Raw genomic sequence first — 23,960 nt, forward strand, 5'->3', positions numbered from 1 at the left:
TTAAGCTCCAACCAATTCCAACCCACATCTTTTTAGAGGTTTCTAGTAATCCTAAAGACCTTGATGAGACAAATCAGGTGTGTTCGATTAGGTTTGGAGCTAAACTGTGCAGAGGTGTGGCCCTCCAGGAATTGATTTTGACACTCCTTTCCTAGAGTATAGTGCAAAGAGCAGAGGCCCTAAGACTGAGCCCTGTGGCATGCCATACTGGACTAGTGATTTGCGTGACACCTCATTGTTTATTGCTACAAACTAAAAATGGTTAGATAGGTATGAACGAAACCATTTAAATGCTAATCCACTAACGCCAGCATCATTTTCAAGTCTACATAAAGTACTCTGTGGTCAATGGTGTCAAAAGTGGTACTAAGATCTAATAGCACATGTAACGAGATACAGCCATGATCAGATCCCAAAAGCAAATCATTTGTTACTCTGATCAGAGCAGTCTCTGAACTGTGATGTGCTCTAAATCCTGACAGGTGTTCTTCACAGATGTCATTCCTTTGGAGCACGGAACATAGTTGTGATGAAACTACAGTTTCAAGTTTCAAGGACTTTAAAAATGAAAGGTAGATTCGATATAGGTCCATCGTCAGCTATGTGCCTTTTTTGAGAATGGGCCTAATAATAACAGCCACATTATATGCTTTTAGGGACACGTCCTTATGACAGAGATGAGTTAACAATACTAAGCAGAGGATCTTATTTCATCTCTTTCAATAAACTAGTAGGTATAGGATCTAGCATGCATTTTGTTGATATGGATGATCTAAGGATTTTAGACAATTCATCCTGACCTGGAGAATAATTGCAGTTGCTCCTTAGGGAGCCACAATTCTGAAAGCTTCTTAAAGGGACGGTTCAACCACAAATAAAAATTATGTCTTCATTTACTCACCCTAGAGTTGCTCCAAATCTGTGTCAATTTCTTTCTTCTGATGAACACAGAGAAAGATATTTAGAAGAATGCTTGTAACCAAACAGTTCTTCTTCTTATGTGTTTAACAGAGCAAAGAAATGTATTAAGCACATTTTCCTATAGCATGGTAGTCCATGGTGACCGAGAACTGTTTGGTTACAAACATTCTTCCAAATACCTTTCTGTAATGTATACAGATTTGTAACAACTTGAGTGAGTAAATGCAAGACAGGATTTTCATTTTTGGGTGAACTGTTCCTTCTCCTGCCCAAAAATAAATGTTCTACAGTAAGCGTACTAAAAATAGCAATTTTAACTGTGATTTGGGATGTTATAGTTGCCATAATAAACGTTTGAAAGAAACCGTAATCGAATAGCATTAAATGTGTTTTCTGCTGACCCATCCTCACCCATCACAGCGTCTTAAACTAATTCAAAAAGATTGAAACTACTGCCATCTTGTGTGTATTGTATCCAACTGCATGTTAATCTTACGTGACCTCAAGAGCCTGTGACGAATCTAGAATTAGAGATGGTCAATAGGACAGAGTGCAGGAAATGTATAGCAAATATGACAAATCGACTAAAAAAGATTTGCTAAGAAGTGTGTCGCTGAGATGGTTTCTAAACAGTGTGCTGTTATAAAGGAATTGTGAACATACACATTGTATAAATATAAATAGGTAAAGACTAAAGCTGACAAATATAAATATGCTCTATTTTAACAGGATTTCCTACGTGAAGGCCCGTGAACCATGTGAATGACTTTTTAGTGAATGAGAACTGATCTGGATGTCATTCATTAAAATATGGGAAAATCCTAATTATTGCTCACATTGCTTATTTTGCAATAATAGCTTTATGTGTAGCATTACATTGACAGGTGGACCAATAAGCAAAAAAAAAGAAAACGCATTCGACTTTTCACAATTATAAATGCAATATCATATATAAAATTTGATATTTGACGCGACATTCTATCATATCGTCGTGATCCTCCAATATTTTGTATTCTGGAACAATGTCATATATCAGAGCACTCTTTCAATAAATGTAGCTTTTTAACATTATTTTGGTTTATGCTAATTATACACCATTTTATATGCAGAAAATTGGTTTCTCAAATGAAAATATGATGTCTTCCCATCGAAGGATCCAGAAAGATTAATTAAACTGGATTTGGCTGCTCAGCGTGGCGCAGTTGTGCGATAGATTAAGCTCTCTTTAGTGCTACATTCTAGCCAATAGGACACACACTTTCTGTATTGAACAAACGACAGTAAGTGAGGGCGGCAAAGCTTTTATAGCACAAATAAAAATGCTATTTTATTCCTCCCTGGACCGAATAAGTCAAATAAACTAGAATAATCGTCAACAACAGCGCGATTGAGACTTAAACAGGTCATGACAGTTGTGAGCAACCGTTAATATTTTGTCCCACTGTTTTTATTGTTCATTACGGGCACGTAACAAATATAACCACTAAATATGAGCAAAAGTGTTGTTTTATGTTATTTTATTATGATCTCGACAGGACTTTGGAATTATTGTGTTGAAATATGCGGCAAGTTCGCCGTTTTAATCGAAAGCCAGCAAATATCAATCCCCGGGCTCGTGGATGAGAGGCTCGCGCGAGAGGCGGCGCATGCGCATTAACACTTTGTGCCATATTGGAATGAGGTCGTGAACGACTAGGCGGAAAAAGACACGGCATCTAAAACCGACTTGAAAAACTCCTCATCGGTAAGAAACGAAATTCAATCCCAAATATTTATGTATCTGACCCTTTGCACTAAGTGACCTTGGCTTCAACGAGCGATTTAGCGTTGCCTTCATCTTTTTTCCCGTCTCCAAAAAAAGGTGACTTGTGCTCGCTCGTATGAGTGCCTGGCTCTATTGCTTAAGCTATGACGTTTCAGTAACTTGACTTGGTTGCAGGCGTTTTTAGCATGTGCACGAAACCAGCGGCACTCGCATCAAAGAAAAAGCGTCGCTAAACATTGTCTTTAAGAAAACGCGTGGTTTGATATTGTAATTGTCAACTGCATTGTGTGTCTTGCGGAATGAAAGTTGCCCGATCGGCGTGAACGCATTTAATGCTATTATCCAGTTATATGTAGCTAGCCAAACACACCGCACTCGATCAGGCAACTGTCGTCATGTACCGGAGGATTTCTCTAAATTACTCATATTAAATAATATATAATAATACAGAATGATTGCTATCGCTTATTTATTACTGCCGTCGGTATTTCTAAATGGCGGTTATTTAGGGTTTGGTTCGACACAATACTGCTAAATAATTTTTTTACGTAGAATTATATTATATATAACGGAAGTAACGTGTATATTTAAACCACTTTCAGAAAATGATGACAGTTTCATTTTCTGACTGTTACATAATAGAAGTTGTGTTGTAAGTCACATCACTATTGTGAAGAACAGCAAGTTCTGCGGCAGCCTAAAGCTTTCTATTGATAAAATGACGAAAAATACTTATAATCATTTTGATGATATCCTTTTATTTTTTATATTTAACTACAATGTAACGCAAAAAATAAAAACCCTTCTAAAAGATTTGCATTTCATTTGACTTTTGTATATGTTAAACGTGTACCTACTTCGTGAATTATATCTCTGAACGATAAACGTTCTCCCAAATGTGTGTAAAACACTTTTTAAAGAATGACGATTTGACTGTTAGAGGTCTGTGGTCGATCCACGTTATAGCGGTCACTGCGTCATATGTCATGTTCTTGTTTTCAGTGTTTTTATAGACACTTGTGTTATATACAGTAACCCACGGTGTGTTTGCGCGTGTGTGTACACGTGTGTTTTGGGCCTTGATCATTTGGGTGAAGTTGTCCTTTGCATGGGGTGATGGAGCGAAAGACTTTGGCACGAATGTGCTGAGGGTTCATAGACACCAGAAATAGATTTCCGCTGTATCCTCATATACATCTCTATAGCTTCTGAAAAATTACCATGGTAACCACGGTTTCAGACTACATGCCTAGTTTTTGTTACTACTGTAAAATATATATTAAATGAACATGTAGTGTACTTCAAATAGTGTTAAAACATTTAGAAATGCTAAGTTTAGTCTATTCGCCTATTTTATTTGTGGTTACCGCATGGTCGCCATTTATTTGTTTGTTTTAAAAGTTTTCAAGGGAAGGAGACATGTCTTTCTAAACAGCCTTGGCTGCTCGTTTCAATCCCTATTGGAGACCACTGTGACCCCCAGTATATTGTGTCCGTGGCCTGGGCTGTGCTCCAGGGCCCTGAGACGAAGTTGAAGCAAAGGGGGGTGCACTGAAAGAGTTGATCCCAGCGGAGCAGGAGGGTCGTGGCCCGCCAACGGCTGTCAGGAAGAATGTCCATCTCTCTTTAATAGAGATGTCAGGCTTCACAAAGACAGCTTGACAGCTCTGGATGAATAGATAGAGTTAATGCAACTTTGTTAGCCATTTTCTTTCTTTATACTATTTAAGAGTGACACATTTGAAATCGCATGTTGAGTTGGAAACAGAACACTGAGGAGTGGTTTTGCGCTTCTAGTTATTGTGTAGTTTATCTTTTAATATTAGTTTTGTTCAATATGTTTTATTTTTATTTGTTGTCTATATTTCATTATTAGAGCATTTGCTGTGCTTTTTAGTTGTTTTTTTTGTTGCAAAGGTACATTGCATTTGTCTTTATTTAATGTAATGGTGGGTGACGCAGGGTGACTGAGCGTATCAAGTGGCTTTTTATTTTGAAGCTCCAGTACAGACGCACCAAAGATTCTTCTTGCATAAAGGGATGCTTCACCCAAAAATGAAAATTCTATCATCATTTACTTACCTTCAAGTTGTTCAAAATCTGTATAAATTACTTTATTCTGATAAACACAGGAAGATATTTGGAAGACTGCTTATATTGAGACAGAGTCTGCCCCCCATTGACTTCTAAAGTAAGAAAAAATACGATGGTAGTAAAAAGTGCCCCAAAACTGTTTGCTGTCCTACATACTTCAACATGTCTTATTTAGTGTTCAACAGAACAAGAAAAAGTAATGTTTCCTACAATGGTGTTCAATTGGGGTTTTATAAATCTATTCGGTTATAAGCATTCTTCCAAATATGTTTCTCTGTGTTCATCAAAACAAAGAAATTTATACAGATTTTGAACAATCGAAGGTGAGTAAAGGATGACAGAATTTTTTACTTTTGGGTGAAGTAGCCCTTTAAATATGGCTGTCTGAAATGTTTGTTCAAGTATTGAAAAGGCTTGTACAAGTCTTCTCATGTTTCTATCTTGACACACACAGACACAAACTTTGTATGTGGCAAGTAGTTTCACAGAAAGGCTTTTGCATAATTAAAACATCCTAATTTCTTTCTCTCTGTTTTTCCTCCCCATTCCCCTCATTATTCATGTAGAAGCTGTTCGATTGTGCTCCAGGGGGTTTAGAGATGAGCCTTGAGGCGCTGGAGTCTGGTAAGTTAGTTGTTTTCTTTACTTGTTTTCTGTTGCTAAATAAATTGAAAAACAATCCCATAGTCTGCTCCCTGACCCTGAAAATCACAGTGTTGTGAGCTTTTGCTGCATTAAGCACACATAGATTAGGAGAGCTCTTGTCCTTGACACAGAATGTTAGACATTTTTGCAAACACAGTTCAGTACAAAATAAGTTCTCCTGTATCTTAAAGAACCAGTGAAATCAAATTGAAAGTTTTTTTTCCTTTATTAAAAATGATTGAGCCTTAAGGACGTCAATAAACTGATATGCTAATAATCGCTGACAAAATTCCCTTCAAAACTGACAATCTGGCACATGCGCTCAAACAAATCTAGAAATTTCATGACATCCCGCTGCACTTCAGCCTCTCATCAAAGTTCTTGTCCAATCAAATCCGCTTAAGACTCCGAAGAGTCCCGCCTCCTTCACTAGCTGCGGAAGTGGTGCCTCATATCAGCACATTTACAATGTCCTACATGGTGAATTAAGGCATAATGCACTAGATGGGAGATAGGAGATGATCCAGACAGTATAAACATTACATTAAAGTGTTCATTTGGTGTTAAGTGTCAGGCGAGCGGTTGCACGTGAGTGTCCTCCGGTTAAGAAACACTTTAGCTCAGAGCTGATCCTATACACAATCATACGCGCAAATCCGCTGAGAAAACAAAATATATCCAACCCGTTAAAGTCTACATAACAAGCTTTAAATGACACATCATTGGTAACAGTGATCTGCCTATTCTTACACCACTGTCACTGTGGCTATCATGCTGTTAAATCGAGCTTTGCCAGACTGTTATGTAAACGAAATGTTATTGGTTATTTTAAAAGTGGGAGGGGCCATTCGATGTGTCTCGCGCTCACTGCATTTTCAGTTGAAATAACATCAACATATCAAATAATGCTGCGGGTTCCATGGCATTGCAGTGGGCCTTTAAAGGAATAGTTCACCTTCAAAATGAAAATTCTGCCATTATTTACTCCCCATGTTGTCATTTCAAACCTGTATGACTTTCTTTCTTCCGCAGAACACAAAAGAAGATACTTTGAAGAATGTTGTTAACAGCCCCCCATTCACTTGCATTGGTTACAAAAGATGTGAATGGGTGGTATGCTGTTCTGTTATCAACAATTTATTTTGTGTTCTGCAGAAGAAAGAAAGTCATACAGGTTTGAAAAGAAAATAGGGCATGTTAATGATGACAGAATTTTCATTTTGAAGGTGAACTACTCCTTTAACTATTCATTTTTCTTACTATGGTCTGATTTAGATCCAGACTCTGGTCAGGATGCATTGGAGTTTAACTGGGATGACCACCTGGAGGAAACGGGGGCACTTTCTGTTCCTCATCATGCCTTTAAACACGTGAGTTAATGTGGCCAGAACACTTTCTGAATTGTCTCCTTGTAGAGCTAAACCAAGATTATTTCTTAAATATTGTTTACCTCATAATTTATTCTGTTTGCTATATTTCTAAATGTAGTTAAGGAAGTGTTTTATACAATCTACAATCAACTCTTAAAACAACCAACAATTCCAAAATGTAGGCTCCTGTGTTATAGCACCGTGATATTAAAGATATTTTAGCATTTTTTTTATATAAATATTTATTTTATGATATCACTTGCTACACCCTTGTTTACACACAAGATGTGATTTCACAGATTTGTTTGTTCAGGTGAGAAGTAGTGTTTTACGTTTCTGCAGGTGGACCAGGGTCTGCAGACGGGTCTGGCTCCTGGTATGAAGCTGGAGGTGTGTGTGCGTACAGAGTCGGAAGCCACTTATTGGGTGGCCACAATAATTACCACATGTGGACAGTTACTGTTGCTGCGATACGAGGGGTACCAAGATGACCGGCGTGCCGACTTTTGGTGTGACATCATGACCGCCGACCTGCACCCGATTGGATGGAGCAGACAGCAGGGTCGACCAATGAGACCTCCTGAGGGTGAGCAGAGAATGCAAATTTCACAAATGTAGTATTATTGATGCTTTGCCATACATTTGTTACTTTGCAGGTGTTTTTGCTATATAAAGAATAGCATGATTGTCTTTTAATATTCGCAATACAATAATGCACAACCGCTAGATATTAATATACCACACGGTTTGTTTGAATGCGTCAAAACTACAGGACCCATTCAACAAATGGTTCATTTAATACAATTATTATACAGTAAATAATAATAATACAAAATAATATTAAAATCAATTAAATAAAACATAAATAGTAATATTGTTTGACACAAACCGAAAGTTAACTGCGGGGGTCAGGCGTACACGTGTCCGATGAAACAGTTTACAGACAAAAAAACAATCCAAGTGAATGGGGGCCACTTAATGTGTTCACAAAAGTGTGTTTTTGTTTTTCTCCGGAAAAAAGAAAGAAAAGATCATTATTATTACTTTATTATTAGCAAACAAATGTAATACAATTCAATGAAAGTGCACAAACTGCATACAAGGTCTGAAATAAATATACCTAATACATTGGTTCTAGTGGAAACTCCAGCACTGTGCAGTTTTTGAAACGCTTATGACAGACGTGACAGCCTTCTCGTGTGATTCACAGTGATTGGCTGCCGTCCAGTTTGTTTCCATCTTGGTAGCATAAAGTTAAGCATTTCTCAACTTCACCGCATGCTCCACTGTGTTGTCAATCCCACGATCTGACGTGTGAGCCTGTCACTCAGCTCTCATGAGAATTAATTGAAAATGGATTCACAGCTCCACTTAGTCCATGCTATCGGACACAAAACAAATACACATACACTGTATGTTTTTCTTAGCAAAAGAGCTAAAAATTGCATTAACCCTGTAGGTAAATAAAAAAAGCTTGCTAATTTGGCACTGTGTGGATGATATATTCGAAGCATTATCTTAGTGAGTACTTCAGCTGCTGTGTTGCAGCGTAGTGCTAATTCCTGTAGGTGGTTTTTGATAGTTGATTTGTGGGCATATTCAGGAAATGGGGGAGGGGTGTTGTGTCTTTTATATAGCTTGCCGGTCCGTGATGGGCACAGAATTTTCTTCTATGAATTTATTAAAAGGCCTGTTTTAATACATAAAACGATAAAATCCTGGAACAGATACAGGGATGGAAAGATGCAGATGGTTGGTGCTATTTGTCCTCTGTCAGGCTTATACCACAAAATGTCAGTTATAAAACAAACTAAAGTGCTAAATGGTCTAACTATTGGTACAGTATAGTCTGTTGGATCATGGGTTCCCAAAGTAGACCAACAGGGATGGGGTCGCAAGATGATTTCCAGCCATCTTTTTATTATTATTGGGAATAGGACTATTTAATCAATAAGTGTAGCAAAATATAAAAATATGAATTAAATTAAAAATAAAACCATGCACAAAAAAGCCATCAGCCTTTGGAATTTCCTCCCCCTCGATCGTGACCCCTGAGGTGATTAGGTCAGTAGGTCAATCATACAGCACCACGTTAAATATTCATATGTGCATGCAGATTATTTTTCAGGCTTTAATTTTAGGATATTTGTATTTGTCAAAATGAAACGTTGGTTGATTTATGTTGATTTCGGCAGATCACTGTACACTACGCACATTGTGTGTACATATGCTGCTGTGTAGTTAAATGCAAATTACGTGTCATTATTATGTATAGACTACTGCTAATGTCTCTAACACGCTGCTGAATTTGTGTTTAGGTGTGCGTGAGAAGCATCAGGACTGGGAAACTCTGCTGGAGAAAGCTCTGAATGAAAGCTGCAGTGTACCTGCTAATCTACTGGAAGGGGTGAGAGGCGTGCCTTAGCTATTATACTGCGTTATGTCACCGGTTAAGGAATAGTTCACCCATTTTGGTCTTTATTCACTCAATTACCTGCTAAAATGTGAGCTTTGTTCTAGGGCTGCAACAACGAATCGATAAAATCGATAAAAATCGATTAGTAAAAAAGTTGTCAACGAATTTCATCATCGATTCGTTGTGTCGCGCGACGCGGAGACGTTTGGTTATTAAAAAAAACTTTATTTGAGCGCGGAGCGAAGTAAACACACTCGGTCTCTCTCGCGCACTGATGCTAGCAGAGTTCGGCGCCTCATATACAGGGCGGAGCAAAAATAAAAAAACGAGCGGAGGAAAGATACATGACGGAGGCAGAGAAATCAGCGCGACCCAAGTCATCATAGGTGCGGGAGCATTTCACACTAAATAAACAGAAAAAGTTTGTTAACTGCAAAATATGCAAACGCGACATGGCGGGAGCAACGCGGCAATGATCCAGCACCTGAAACTCAAACATGTTTGAGTCTGTGATGAGGAGGAAGGGAGTTCAACAGCAGGTTAAGTCACTACAGAATCCTACTTTTGTTCCGTTTCGAAGTGAAGAACGTAATGTCCCTGGTGCTGGTGTTTACTCGTTATCCAGATTGACAAGCATCACAAGTTAGCATTAGCTCGTTAATAACAGTATAATCAGGGGTGGTGTAGTTACTTTGCACTTTGCATTGTAAGACTAAAGACACGTTTTTATTCACTCGCCTTTTTTGGACCATTCATTTATCAATCTGTTGTCATGTATAGCTACACTGCAAAACTTCCTTAGTAATTTTGTCTAATTTCCAGTCCAAATATCTAAAAAATCTTAAATCAAGATTACTTGACAAGAAAATTAAGTGATGCTTAAAACTTCTGTTTGAAATTATATCTCATTAAGATTATTTTTGTACCCCATTGGCAGATAATTTTTCTTGCTTTAAGCAAACAATCACTTAATTTGAGGTGTTTTTTCAGAAAACAAGACATCATTTCTTATGCTTTTTCATGTGTCTAGAACATGTTTCTTCACATAAGATTTTTTTTTAAATTTGGACTGACAACAGGACAAAACTACTAAGTTAGAAAAGCAATTTTGCAGTGTATATTCTGTGCTTTCTCCCATATAGGTTATTATTGACAAATATATTTGTGTGTGTTGTACTTTTTAATTTAATTTTAAAGTTCTTTTATAGCTCTTGGTCATCTTAAGCTTTGTTAAAATGTGGTGTATAAATGAAGCTTGCACTTACTACAATGATGGTAGTAATTGAATGAATAAGCTTCAAGTGAATTTGAGAGAGAGTGTGTGTGTGTGTCAGTGTTTGTCAGTGTGTGCGTCTGCAAAAGTGTGTGCGTTTGCGAGTGTGTGCATCTGCGAGTGTCTGTCTGCAGTGTAGTGTAGAGAACAAGTTCTTACATTCAAACAAATCCTGTTAAGTTTTCTGATTTGTATTGTTCTTTATTTTTTATAAATTATTTATTGTTCTGGCAGCTCAGGTGGCACTTTTATTTAAAAAAAGTCTATATATTTGGCAGATGTAAAGCATACATGTGTATGTTTTTTGTGTTAGTCCATTTTTATTTTATTTTATTATTTTTATAACAGCTCAGGGATGTTCAAGGAGCAACATGCTTGTGCACTTTCTAAAGATTTTAGTTCTGTTTTTGAATAAAGGGTTGGAAATGAATGCTTTTCTTGGTTTTTTTTTATCCGATTCATCGATTAATCGAAACAATTATTTACAGATTAATCGATTATTAAAATAATCGTTAGTTGCAGCCCTACTTTGTTCCATATAAATTCCAACCCCACAAAATGTAGCATTTGGTGTCATTACATTTGGTCATGTGACAACTGTTGCCATTTGATTACATTGCCATTCGCACTGTTCCAAAGATTTTTGATTCTCCTTAAAACTGATGATCGTAAGTTATGAAGTAGATCTAAAGATGTTGACTGTTTTTCTTAATGTAGGCCCAGCGTGGCTGTAATCCTATAGATCTCTTAAGTCCCGGTCTCAGTGTTGAGCTGGTGGACCGTCAGGATGCCGGGGTGGTCTGGTCTGCAGTTATCGAGGAAAATATAGGGGGTCGCTTACGACTTCGATATTCTGGCACAGAGGGGCTTCCTGACACCCATTCCATCACATGGGTCTTTTACCTGGAGCCCCTGCTTCATCTGCCTGGCTGGGCGCAGGAACACAACTGTACTCTTAGACCTCCAGCAGGTGAGCGTTTGTGCACCACCTACCTTATAATATGCTGCAGAATGTAAATAGTGGATAAATTTAGATAATCTGCTATGTTTCTATATAGAGCTCAGCAGTAAGAGAATGGCGCTACACTGCAAAAAATGACTTTCTTACTTAGACGTTTTTTTTCCAGTAAAAATGTCTAAACATTCTTAAATCAAGATGCATTTTCTTGATGAGTAAATTGACCTAAGAAAATAAGTTTTGTTTTTAGTAAAAAATATGAAATTTCAGTGAATTTGTGCTTAAAAAAACCAAACATATCTGCCAATGGGGCAAGAAAAATAATCTTTAATTGATTGACTAAGATGTTTTAAGCAAACATTCACTGAAATTTCATATTTTTTTACAGCTGACACTCGAAGTACATGTGGATCTAAAGTTTTTTCATTGTTAGCAATCAGCAAACCAGAAGACTAACAGGATGTGTCATATGTGTTTTTTCTGACTAACATGCACAACAACATCTACAAAATTTGAGAATGCATTTAAGAAATCATAATCCATTATCATTTTTTTCCCGAAACGTATATCCACTTATTACTTTTGCAATTTCAACAAAACCTAATTTTTGTCAGGTAAATAATATTGATCTCGACACAAAATGTTCAAGGTTGCAAATCATGTAGACGCATTATTAAAGATTTAAGAATCCACAATCTGCATTTGTCGCAGTTTCCCTCATACTTTGGGTTTAACAAATTGTTGAAATATATGAACGGCAAGTGAAGCAACGGTTCCATCAACTGTCACAAAACTTGTTCGCATGGACCTTCGCGACAGGGTCATCCTTGCATGTGTACCCTGGCAGATCAATATGAGGGATTGATGCATGGGGGAGGGTTTACAGGGGCTTAGATCAAAGTCCGCTAGCTTTCAGAAGATAAACAGTTGATGAGGTCGGCAGAGAGCTGAGCGTGTGTTTGTGTTGTGTTTGTTTGTCGCAGCTCTGCTCCCTCTACACACTGAAGCAGAATGGGAGGAGGTGAAGAAGACCATCTCCTCTCAGGAACAGGACTCCAGCATCAGTGATGAGTTTTACAAGGTCAGTAAATACTAGTGAACTATTACATAACATAGTAATTGTGATCCACTGTGGCCTTTATGCACTTAAATAAAACACATGCAGGTTGCTCCAGGGATATTATCTTTATTTAAGGTGACTTACAGTATTCTTCGCTACAGAGGCAGCTGCTAAGTGGTAGTTAACCAATCAATGGTTATGCTCCGAAAGAGCATATCAACATACTAGCCTCAGTTTTTGTTGTATACAATGTTACTTTTTGTACCTGAAGAGAATATAGGGCCTATCACGATAAACTATATATTAATAATCATTGAATATTGATATGGGGGTTAATTCTAAGCAACACAGATGAAAATATTTTAAATAATTATATAGCACATGTTTGCTCTAGAGCCACAGTGGGTACAAACTCTCTATATAATCCCTATACTCGAGTTTCTCCAAAAAATGAGAAAATTTAAGATGAACTAAATTAAAGACGAATCTGACTTATAGCATTATTATTTTCTATTGTAACATATACAATAGATACTTTGCTAATATTGTTATTGTAAAATCTTTTGGCCAAAATAATATTGCAGTGAAAATCGAAATTTTCTTATGAACTAATTTCATTACTTGTCAGTTATAATCATCAAAATTAAAATAAATAAACACTTGAAATATATCAGTCTGTGTGGAATGAATGTATACATTAAACAAGTTTCACTTTTTAAATGGAATTAGTGAAATAAATCAACTTTTTGATGATATTCTAATTAAATGACCAGCACCTATATATGAAGAGTTTGGTTCCAAAATGAGACAATTTTTTTCAATTAATATCAATCAAACTGAAGTTGGTTTGTTATAACAAAAAATATACAGCTAACTAACACAATAAAACAATAAGAACATAATAACAATAAAAAAGATGACTTATTTTTTTTTAAACAGAGTTATCTCATTTTGGAACCAAACTCTTCATATTTATGTAAGGGATAATTACACTGTGTAATAATAAATAAATGCATAGGATTTTTGGGAGGGTTGAAATTATTTATTGTCTGAGAAGATACTGCATTATGATACAAGACACATGAAACTTTTATACCGTCATTATACAAAAATATTTTACTGCAGCAAATCTGAATCCCTGTTTAAAAAATGATACAGAACCACTAGCTTTGTAAATTATTAAATTTTATTGACATACTATATGCTTCTATATTCAGGACAGACCGGCCATTACTCCACACTGTTTTATTGAAGCAATGAAGCTAGAAGCTGTGGACCCAGCAGCTCCTTTCACCATCAGCCCGGCCACTGTGACAAAGGTACCGTAGCTGATCCTTAATGTCATCTGAAGTACCTCCCTCACCTGCTGTTTCCTTCATTGACCCAAAACTGTAGTTGACACTCTTTTTAACCTTTGCTAAATATTATAGAAAGCTTAAAGGAGTAGTTCACTATAAAATTATAATTTCTTGATAATTCACTCACCCATATGTGTGTTTATTTCTTCTGTGGAAAGCAACTAGAGGCATTTGAGGAAAGAATTCCAGGGTTCTTATCCATATAATGCACTTAAACGGGGGGCTGTTGGTAAAGGTCCAAATTTCAGTTTCACCGCAGGTTCAAAAGGCTCTTCACAACACCATCCGATGAATAAGGGGCCGATCAGACAGAACCCATTTTTTAGATGCGCCTCTTTTAAATTGTTTTCAGTTAGCAGGATGCATTTTGCCCACTGCTTATGCGTGCCGGGCGCCTCGTGTTTCTGTGTCTAGCAGAATAAATAAACAAACGGAGGGCTTGTTTGATATGTGGGAGAGTGAGTTATCATGAAATTTTAATGTTATAGTGAACTAATGCTTTAAAGGAAGCTATACCCATTGGAGGAAGGTACCCTACTTATTGCCTGACAGGCTGACAAGCCCCCTATCCTAAGCCTTGGGCTTCATTTTCTTTTCCACTTTGTGTTCTGTCAATCACAACTTGGTAATGTTTGTTTACAAAAACAGGCCACGTGTGATTCAACTTCAAAGGGAAGATGTACATACATTACAGCAACTGAACACAGGAACAGGAAAAGCAGTTTTAGACCTGTCGTTTTGTTTTTGTAGCTGTGCAGCCTGTGCTCATTAACCTGTGTGTGTGTGACAGGTGTTTAATGATCAGTTCTTTCTGGTGCGGATGGATGACATGAGAGAAGAGGCACAGAAAGAAGGGGGTGGAGATGCTTTTCTCTGTCATAGAGACAGTCCTGGAATTTTCCCAACACAGTGGTGTCTAAAAAACGCAGTAAAGCTCAGCCCTCCTCCAGGTGTGTGACATCTTTCAATCATTATATACAGCAGGACAATAAAATAACTGAAATGCCTAACAATGTATTAAGATCTTAGTAAGTTGAACCTTTTTCTTTCTAAATATTTTCTAAACAAGTCCTTCTGCTTTTTCCTTTGAAAGAAATCTATTTTACATCCTTGTAAACTTTTATAGTGGTTTATTAATTGAGATCTGAGAATTGGATTGATCACCAAAAGCATTTCACTTCTAGCTGGAACCGTGAAACCACTCAACATTGCTTTCACTGCAGAATGTGATAAAAAATCTCACTTCTTGGGTGTTATAGTGGCCAACAGAGCTGTGACCTTGATTTCGTTATTGATCCTTCCTTAGTTTAACAGCTGAATGTCTTTTGGATTTTTGACAGACATAATTTTATCTGCATGAAATCCAGGCTCTCTGCTTGATCTGTTTGTTTGATTTAAAGCTTTAAAGAGATGCAACAAATAGCACTTTTATATGTTAGTGTGCGATCAACATGCTGTTTAATTACATGTTTATGAAATAAGAGCAGAATATGTAATTGGGTTTTACTTCACAGTTTAGATCTTTTTCGTGTGGTGTTTTAGTTAATTTGTAATCTGTATGTATATTAGGAAGAATGCACTCATGGACGTGTGTTTGTTTATAGGGTTCCAAGGTCAGGATTTTGACTGGGCAGACTATCTTAAGCAGTGTGAGGCTGAAGCTGTCCCCCAGCACTGTTTCCCACCTGTGAGTTTCTGATCTACATAAGTGAATATTAGGGGTGTTACGATATAGAAAGATAATTGGATAGATAATTTATTTGTCCTCAAGGAGGAAATTCATTTTCACAGGAGGGTGTTTGTGCAACATTACATGCAGTATGCACATTTCACAATACACTACAATCAAAAACACAGATCACAAAAACAACACACATTATGACACAAAATATTATGGTACATGCTGATTTAAAAAATGTTGATATATAAAATATACCTTCATATATATTTAACCTTCAGTTCTGTTGTTAATTCTTTAACAAGTTAATGTACACCAAAAAACATTGAAAATTGTTTTGGAAACATGTCTGTTAATTAGGGCTGTGCGATTAATCGAAATCGTTAAAAAACCTCGATGTGAGCATCTGCGATTTCTAAACCGCAGATAACACGATTCTTTTCCCGCCCACTGACGTCCCGCGGTATGCTATCCGAACCAATCAGAGTCCCTCGCAGCGAGCGCGCATACACAGCCCGCGAGAATTTAACAGAACGAACGGTTGATCAGAACAGGGGGATCGCACTGAAACAGCGAAGATGAGCTTAGAACAGATTAATGACTTGGTAACAAAAAGAAAATCGACATCTGTGATATGGGAATATTTTTGATTTAGCAGAGATGATGCATCACAGAGCAACGTAATTTGCAAGATCTGCAAAACCACCGTTGCAGCAAAACATGGTAACACATCTAATCTATATCAACACCTGAACCACAAAGAGCTCTACGACCAGTGCATGGAGAAGAAAAGCCAGGACACAAACAAAAGTGCACCCCAAAAACTAGGTGAACAAAAATCTGTAAAGCCAGCTTTCAAAAAATGATACACGCACTTGATAAGAGATATCAGCTGCCGTCGCGAAGTTATTTTTCAAGAGTTGCCATCCCTGAAATGTATTCCAAATGCAAGGCCAGTGTGGAATGCGAGTTATAACAAGTGAAATACTACGCGACTACTTCCGACATGTGGTCAAGCAGAACATCAGAGCCTCACTTAAGTTTAACGGTGCACTTTATTAATGATGATTTCGAAATCAGAAAATCATCATTAATAAATCACAGACTCCATCTAGCAATTGGTAAGTTTAAATTTAGCCTTAATATATTAATGCAATATTAATATTAATTGGAATATATTTGCTGCTTACTACTGTGAAAATATACAATACATTTTTTATCTTAAAAAAAAACTGAATGTGGAGTAGTTACAATTAACTTTATATGTTTTTGAGACATATTATTTAGTATGTTGGTTCCAGAGGATAATTGTTACACTTTTATTTGGCCCACTGTCTGTTGTATAAACATTTTGCTTAACTTGGTTTTTACTTGTCTTATGTCTGTTCTAGACATAATACAGCTTTTTATGCTTCTTTTTTAAACATGTTTTAATAAACACTGCATGCATTTATAAAATCAACAGTTTCCCTGATCGTTTGTGTAAGGAAATAAACTGTTAAAAAATTTGACTGAAAATCGAAATTAAAATAGAAATCCCCAAATTGATTTAAAAATCAAGATTCTTTTCTTTTTGTCCATATCGCACAGCCCTACTGTTAATTGGATAACAGTTTCATTTTTGAAATGTTCTTCAAAATATTGTGACACTATTGTGTTGTCAACCCATGAGCTGACTCTATCATTACATCACTAATAAATATATAAACTGAACTGAAATTATTAATCGTTTATGAGGTTTTTTACAGCCCTGGAGTTGGTCATGTAACAGTTCTTAACTCACAACAGGCTACATATTGCAGAATGTAAACATCTTTTTTAGGAACTTATTCATGGGTTTTGAAGCTTGACATGTCTTTAAATTTCAATTGCTTTTCAGGACCCGTCTGATCAGTGCATTAAAGAGTCTATGATGCTGGAGGCCGTCAACCCGCTGTGCCCTGAAAACATTCACGTAGCAACTGTTACCAAGGTCAAAGGTCAACACATGTGGTTACGTTTAGAAGGTGTGACATCAACACTCTTATCTTTTTTCAGCGTGACAGCTCTAGATGACCACAAATGATTATGTAATGTTTGTCAGAGGAAGATCTCTGATAAATATACGGAGACTACTAATAACCTTATTGCCTACACTGAACATAAACCTGCTTTTCTGTCTTTGCTCAGGTTCAAAGAAGCCCATCCCAGAAATCATAGTTCACACAGACTCTATGAATGTTTTCCCAGTGAGCTGGTGTGAAACAAATGGCTACCCTCTTCAGTACCCCAGCAAGCCCAGAGGTCAGAAAAAAGAGCGCACTCTGTGTTTTCTGTGTTTATGTTTAACCTTGTTCCTATAACTTAACGTTGTGTAACCTCGTTCCTTTTTCTATACAGTGCTTAACAACTGTTTTAGACCAACTTTCTTAATAAAGAGAAAACACAAATATTTTGGAACTGAAACAACTAAATAATTTTTATTCATGTTTTTATAGACGGTTTCAGCGTCAACAACATAAACAAGCGTTATATGGCCCGACTTCCAGTAGACCTTCACAAAGAGTCAATAACTAAAAACAATAAATAAACAAATAATGAAGACTCAGTCCCAATTTATCATGTGTTTTACAAAAAAATAAGAAAATAAGCATCATGCAAAAAGGAAAAGTAGAGCAAAATGTACTTGTCTGTAATAATCCTACAGCTGTCACTTGACTTGTCAGACAGTTCTGACAAGTGCCTTACAAAAGCCCCATTTATGTATTATGTGTGAGCAGAGATGTGCAATAACCAGGGGTTAACTTGATAAAGTGGGTACTATTTGAGCTGACTGTTGACCTTCAGAAACATGAGACACCTCAACCCATGCAATTGTTCTTTTCCTGCAGTGGAGAAACAGAGAAAGGTGGCAGTCGTACAGCCAGAGAAACAGTAAGTAACAGTAAGACACAAAGAGGTCTGAGTTTACAGTTTTATTTATAGACAGATACTCATTCATTTCTTTTATTACAGTCGAGTCCCGTCTAAAGACTCCTCGCCTGATACAACCAAACAACAGCTGAACAACAGTCAGGCTGAGATAGGTGAGCTCTGAAACATACAGGAGTCAATAAAAAACATGGTCATGTGATATCCTGACTCACTAACTTGTTACTATTCTGATCTTGTTTCAGCTGGCCAGACAAATGGCAAATACTGCTGCCCTAAGATCTATTTTAACCATCGCTGCTTCTCAGGGCCTTACCTCAATAAGGGCCGTATTGCAGAGTTACCCCAGTGTGTGGGACCCGGGAACTGTGTTCTGGTACTGAAAGAGGTAGGTTATGCATTACACATTATTCATTTTACTTTCTATAAATAAGAAAAAATGTAATGTCTGCTTTTTAAAGGGATGATTTTTTTCTAGGTTTAAAACCACACACAGTTTTCTGAAGTGAAGATACTCAAGACAAATGCATCGCAATTTTAAAGTCAAATTAACGTTCAACAGGACAATCCCGTTGCATGTTTACAAGCCACAGCCATTGCCTTCTAATAGTGAACGGACAAATGTATCAAAGTGATATTTTATCTACTTTTAAGTTGCCACAGGTCCCTGGGGTCTTACTTAAAACATACCGGTACTTACAATGTCTTTATTGGCAGCTTTGCCTCGTTCAGTGTGGATTATTTCCATTGAAAACTAAATAAATCCATTGCTCTCTTGTCTCCCGTGAGTCTGGGAACATTGTTCTGTGCTGGTCTGTGTAGTCAACAACAGAACAGTTCGTAAGCTTTGTTTCTTTTCCTATGGTGTTGGAACTTCACACATGTGAAATCATTAATGGCGGTGACGCAGTGGGTGGACACGTTCAGAACAAGGGTCAGAAATATTATAATAAGAACGGCTGCTTACGTCATAAAGAGAGCGATTTCTGAAGTGCTCGTTTTCTCACAGGCTTGCAGATAGGCTCACATAAAAAGGGTAATGATTTGTCATTTTTCACGTTTTCTGAGTTCGCAGATGCACAAGAGACCGAATTTTAGCATTTAAACATGGAAAAAGTCAGTTTTTTCATGAACTTACCCCTTTAAAGGCTTATTAACTCATCTCATGTTATCCTGGTGACCTGTCGGATCTACAGGTGCTGACGCTGCTCATAAATTCTGCCTATAAGCCCAGTCGAGTGCTGAGAGAACTGCAGCTGGACCAGGAGGGCCGTTGGCAGGGTCACGGAGAGACACTTAAAGCCAAGTAAGTATATTCCTTTTACTTACAGTATGTCATTTATGATATAGTTATATTACAAATAGTTGGTTGTTGCTTTCCTAAGTAGACTATGTGTTTCACAGGTATAAAGGAAAAAGCTACAGGGCGACAGTAGCGATAGTTCGCACAGCAGACCAGGTGGCCGACTTTTGTCGGAAGACCTGCATTAAACTAGAGTGCTGTCCCAACCTGTTCAGTCCACATATGGTTTTGGACCGCTGCTCGGAAAACTGCTCTGTGCTCACCAAAACTAAGTACAGTGAGTAATTTACACTTTTGGTGTTCCTGTTTGGCCCTACTCGTTGTTAAATTTGCTCTGTTAAGCTAACTGAGCTTGTTCTCTAGCGTACTACTATGGGAAGAAGAAGAGCAGGCGTGTGGGCAGACCTCCTGGAGGTCACTCGAACCTGGAAGGGGGTGTAAAGAGACGAGGCAGAAGGAGGAAGAGAAGGAAGCAGCTTTTCGTCCACAAAAAGAGACGTTCTTCTGCCTCTGTCGACAATACTCCTGTAGGCTCCCCTCAGGTAACTCAACAAAACCTGTTCAGACTGAGAGTATGACTGCTTCATCCATCTGCTTTAATGGTCATTAGAATATAAGGTACACGATCTGGTGTTGACGTGCTGTCAGAGCCGGTGTAAATATCAGATATTGCAAGCAGTAAACCTGAGGTTCATGTATTGTGAAATGTGCTAACAAGACTGGGTGTTGTTTGGTCTTACAGGGAAGTGGTGATGAGGAAGACCTGGATGACGATGACTCTCTGAGTGAAGACACAGGCTCTGAGATGCAGGACGAGCTGATGGATGATTCTGAATACTCAGAGAAGAAGTCACAGCCCCCCACCCCATCAACCTCTCCTCCCGAAACCCCTCGTCCTTCACGTAGACGTCGCAAGGCTCGCTCGCCTTCCTGCTCAGATGATGAAAACAGGCCTCCTTCACCCAAGGTAGTGTTTCTAAACGTATACTTCAAGTGAGGACTGTTCACTAAAACATACAAATTCTATCGTCCGTCATTGACGCTTATCTTTTTCAAAACCTGTATCTTTCTCATTGACAATGTAGGGACGTTTTCACACATGAGGGTTTGTTTTGGAACCTGGTGCGTTTTCTCTCTTGGTTCGGTTCGTTTAGGCATATGTGAACACGGCAATTGTGCTAGGATCCACCCTAAAACAATCGCTCCGAGACCTCCTGAAAAAGGTGGATTGCAATCTCACCCGATTGCAAAAAACCCAACAGACCAACGAACCAGACTGCATCACAATGTATGATGGGGATCGTTTATTAACCATGAACATACCTGATAGCTCTTTGGTGATGGCGAATTCTGGTGAGCATATCCATGCCATTTAAAATCAAAATGCTTTGATTAAAAATCAAAGGCAATAATGTTGTCCCGTATTGATTCCTGCTCAAAATAATGAACTAACATAACAGAAGTAACCAAACAACCCACAAAAATGCAACGTAAATGCTGTCTGTCCATCCTGACAGATGACATCTTTAAGCGGAATCCCGGAAAATAAACAGATTCACTCTGACCATTCGAAGGAGAGTTAACTCGCACGTGACTTGTATTAACAAAGTTTGGTCCGTTTTGAAATATGCGAACCGAACTAAAATAAATTGCAATATTGTAGCGATTTAACCCCCGTTTTCGGAACAAAGCAATCGATCCACAGGTGTGAAAACGCCGTAAGTCAATGGGGGCCACTATTGTATGGTTGCCAACATTCTTCAAAATATCTTCTTTTGGGTCATACAGGTTTGGAGAGTAAATCAATAATAAAATTGTAATTTTGGGGTTAATAGCTTTGTTTAGATACATGACACTTAAACGGCGTTACTGTTATAGTGTTTGTACCTTTTTTAACCTGTTTGCATAACTGTTTTTCAACGTTTCTTCCAAAGAGTCCGCGTGTTGAAGTTCCTCAGAAGCTTTGCTTGGACAGCAGTCCGCTGGAGTGGAGTGTCACTGACGTTGTACGCTTTATTAGGACCACCGATTGTGCTCCGCTTGCGCGCATCTTCGTGGATCAAGTAATTAAATGCACCCTACACGCAACTCCATTACATTCGATCCATTTGTTAAAACTCACACTTTTTTTTACAGGAGATTGACGGTCAGGCCCTGCTTCTGTTAAATCTTCCCACCGTGCAAGAGTGTATGGACCTGAAGCTCGGCCCCGCCATTAAGTTGTGCCATCACATTGAGAGGGTCAAGCTGGCATTTTATCAACAGTTTGCAAGCTGAGGGTGACATTCTGTAGAGAGGGGTAGAGCTATGACATTATGGCTTTTTCGGGCGGTTTCCTGGTGTTTGTGATCTTCCTTTACCTCTATGGACCATAGAACCTTTAAAAATTCACTTAGCGCTTTAGAAGCCTCCTTTACCATTAGTTTGTTTACACAGCAGGCACAGATGAGATTAACTACTGGAGGGGCATTTTTAACAGGGTGATTCTGGTACTTTTACAGCTGGGCTGTCCATCTCAACGCAAGCCTTGTTCTGGACTACTTTGTTTATCGTGTGATCTTTCTTTTAAAGATTAGTTCAGCTCAGGTTATGTTAAACCTGAGTCCAAAGAACTAGTCCATTCAGTCTCTGCAAGAATAAGCAAAGCTCTTTACTTGTTTTTGAAACGTTTCTTAACTTTAGAGCGGATGACAATGCAATTACCTTAAGCACAAAATAACAATTGCCCATGTACTGTAAGTGGTATGTAAACCTGTACATACAGGAGTGTGAATGTAAATAGTGTAAATAACCAGATGTTAATTTTAGTGGGGCTATTCTCCCATTTCGCTTTGGTTTTCTAAAAAAGCTTGGGAATTACACTGTAACACAATAGTACTTAGGAAAAGGCATGTATGCCTGATTCTGCAATTGTGATTGATGTAAATACTAATAAACATTTGCTTATCGTAATAAATTGATAGTAAATAAAAAAGTGCAGAGTTATGGTTAAGATATAAGCACACAAAGATTTCAGGTTATGTCACTGACTGTGATATGGACAATATAGTTGCAAATCCAGGGTCTACCAACACCAAATTGAAGAGTCTTGGCACTCTTTTGAACATGTCTGCTGTAATATTCGTAACATCATATAGATAACAACATGTGTTTGAATGCATTAAATAAAACCTTTGTGTTTTGATGACTAAAATAACACCTGGTTTTGGCTTGCAATGCAAAGCTATGGCTCAAGTGGTGTCATTTATAGACTATTTGACTTGATACGATATGCAACAGTCTCCCATTTCCATTCATTTCTCTTGCTCCCCCTTCTGTAAGCATTTGCGCTCAACTGATGAAAGATGTTTTTGATAAGTTGTTTTGCCAGGCTCTGTTTTGTTCATTTCCTGTTCTTCATCCCCATTCATTAAAAAAAGCTGTTGATTTAAAATATGTTTACTTTGAATTACATGTTGGTGGAAAGTGTTATTTAAAAGATAATAAATTGAATGGACTTCTTTTTGTTTGGTCTTTGGAAATGTTTTATTTATATAAAGCCTTCATTCTTGATCTTTTAACGACTGTAAATTCTAACGTTTTAGAGAGTCTTATGGGGTAACATAAACACAATTTTTTTTGCTTATTTCATAACAAACACAGCAAGTCATATCTTCCTTAAGTTGGTGAGATGTGGTTATTTTACATCATGACAATAATTCTGAAATTGTATTATTTGTGTTTTTCTAAATATGAAGTATGGTAACTTCCTTAGTTGCAGTGTTACTACCCATAATTACTGTGTTTTTGACATCAAAGATTGACCCAACCAAGATGTCTAAACAGGGGTCATGAATAGGCCAAAGTTATTTGTGAAAGTAAAAAGTCAGAGAAGGAAAGTGTAAGGATAGGGATTGTAAGACCACTTTAAAGAAAATTTGAAGAAACACAATGTAGTGTCAATGCCGCATTTATCTCCTGATTTAAAATAAAGCAAGACAATGGTTGTCAGGCCAATTGTGATCACCAGGCCTTACATTGTAACCAAATCATACAAAATAAAATATAATCACCTTTATTCTCACACAACCAAAACAGAAACAATGGATAGCGGGTTAATGTTTGGTCTTAATATTTATATATATATGTACACACACACACACACACACAGAATGTGCATAATACATAATTTACACAGTACAGGATTTATACAATATTGTTTAATATTAC

General features: G+C 37.5%; 1 protein-coding gene and 1 long non-coding RNA gene across 2 annotated transcripts; one reads left to right on the forward strand and one right to left on the reverse strand.

Annotated features, from left to right (window-relative positions):
• Positions 1–2,452: 2,452 nt before the first annotated feature.
• sfmbt1 (Scm like with four mbt domains 1) lies at positions 2,453–23,256 on the forward strand. The gene is made up of 21 exons (XM_056734147.1): positions 2,453–2,665; positions 5,347–5,404; positions 6,701–6,795; positions 7,138–7,381; positions 9,114–9,202; positions 11,202–11,454; positions 12,426–12,523; positions 13,720–13,821; positions 14,651–14,810; positions 15,465–15,547; positions 17,418–17,544; positions 17,708–17,821; positions 18,409–18,451; positions 18,533–18,603; positions 18,694–18,836; positions 19,645–19,754; positions 19,853–20,028; positions 20,115–20,293; positions 20,494–20,718; positions 21,686–21,814; positions 21,888–23,256. The coding sequence occupies exons 2-21, from the start codon at positions 5,380–5,382 to the stop codon at positions 22,026–22,028; spliced, it is 2,607 nt and encodes an 868-aa protein (XP_056590125.1). The 5' UTR covers positions 2,453–2,665; positions 5,347–5,379; the 3' UTR covers positions 22,029–23,256.
• LOC130409929 (uncharacterized) lies at positions 18,478–19,645 on the reverse strand. The gene is made up of 3 exons (XR_008904952.1): positions 19,149–19,645; positions 18,765–18,827; positions 18,478–18,610 (listed from the first exon to the last, which is right to left on the reverse strand). It is a non-coding gene; the product is annotated as an uncharacterized LOC130409929 (long non-coding RNA).
• Positions 23,257–23,960: the final 704 nt, after the last annotated feature.

The sequence above is a fragment of the Triplophysa dalaica genome, chromosome 21 (assembly GCF_015846415.1).
Source record: "Triplophysa dalaica isolate WHDGS20190420 chromosome 21, ASM1584641v1, whole genome shotgun sequence".
NCBI classification, from domain to species: domain Eukaryota; kingdom Metazoa; phylum Chordata; class Actinopteri; order Cypriniformes; family Nemacheilidae; genus Triplophysa; species Triplophysa dalaica.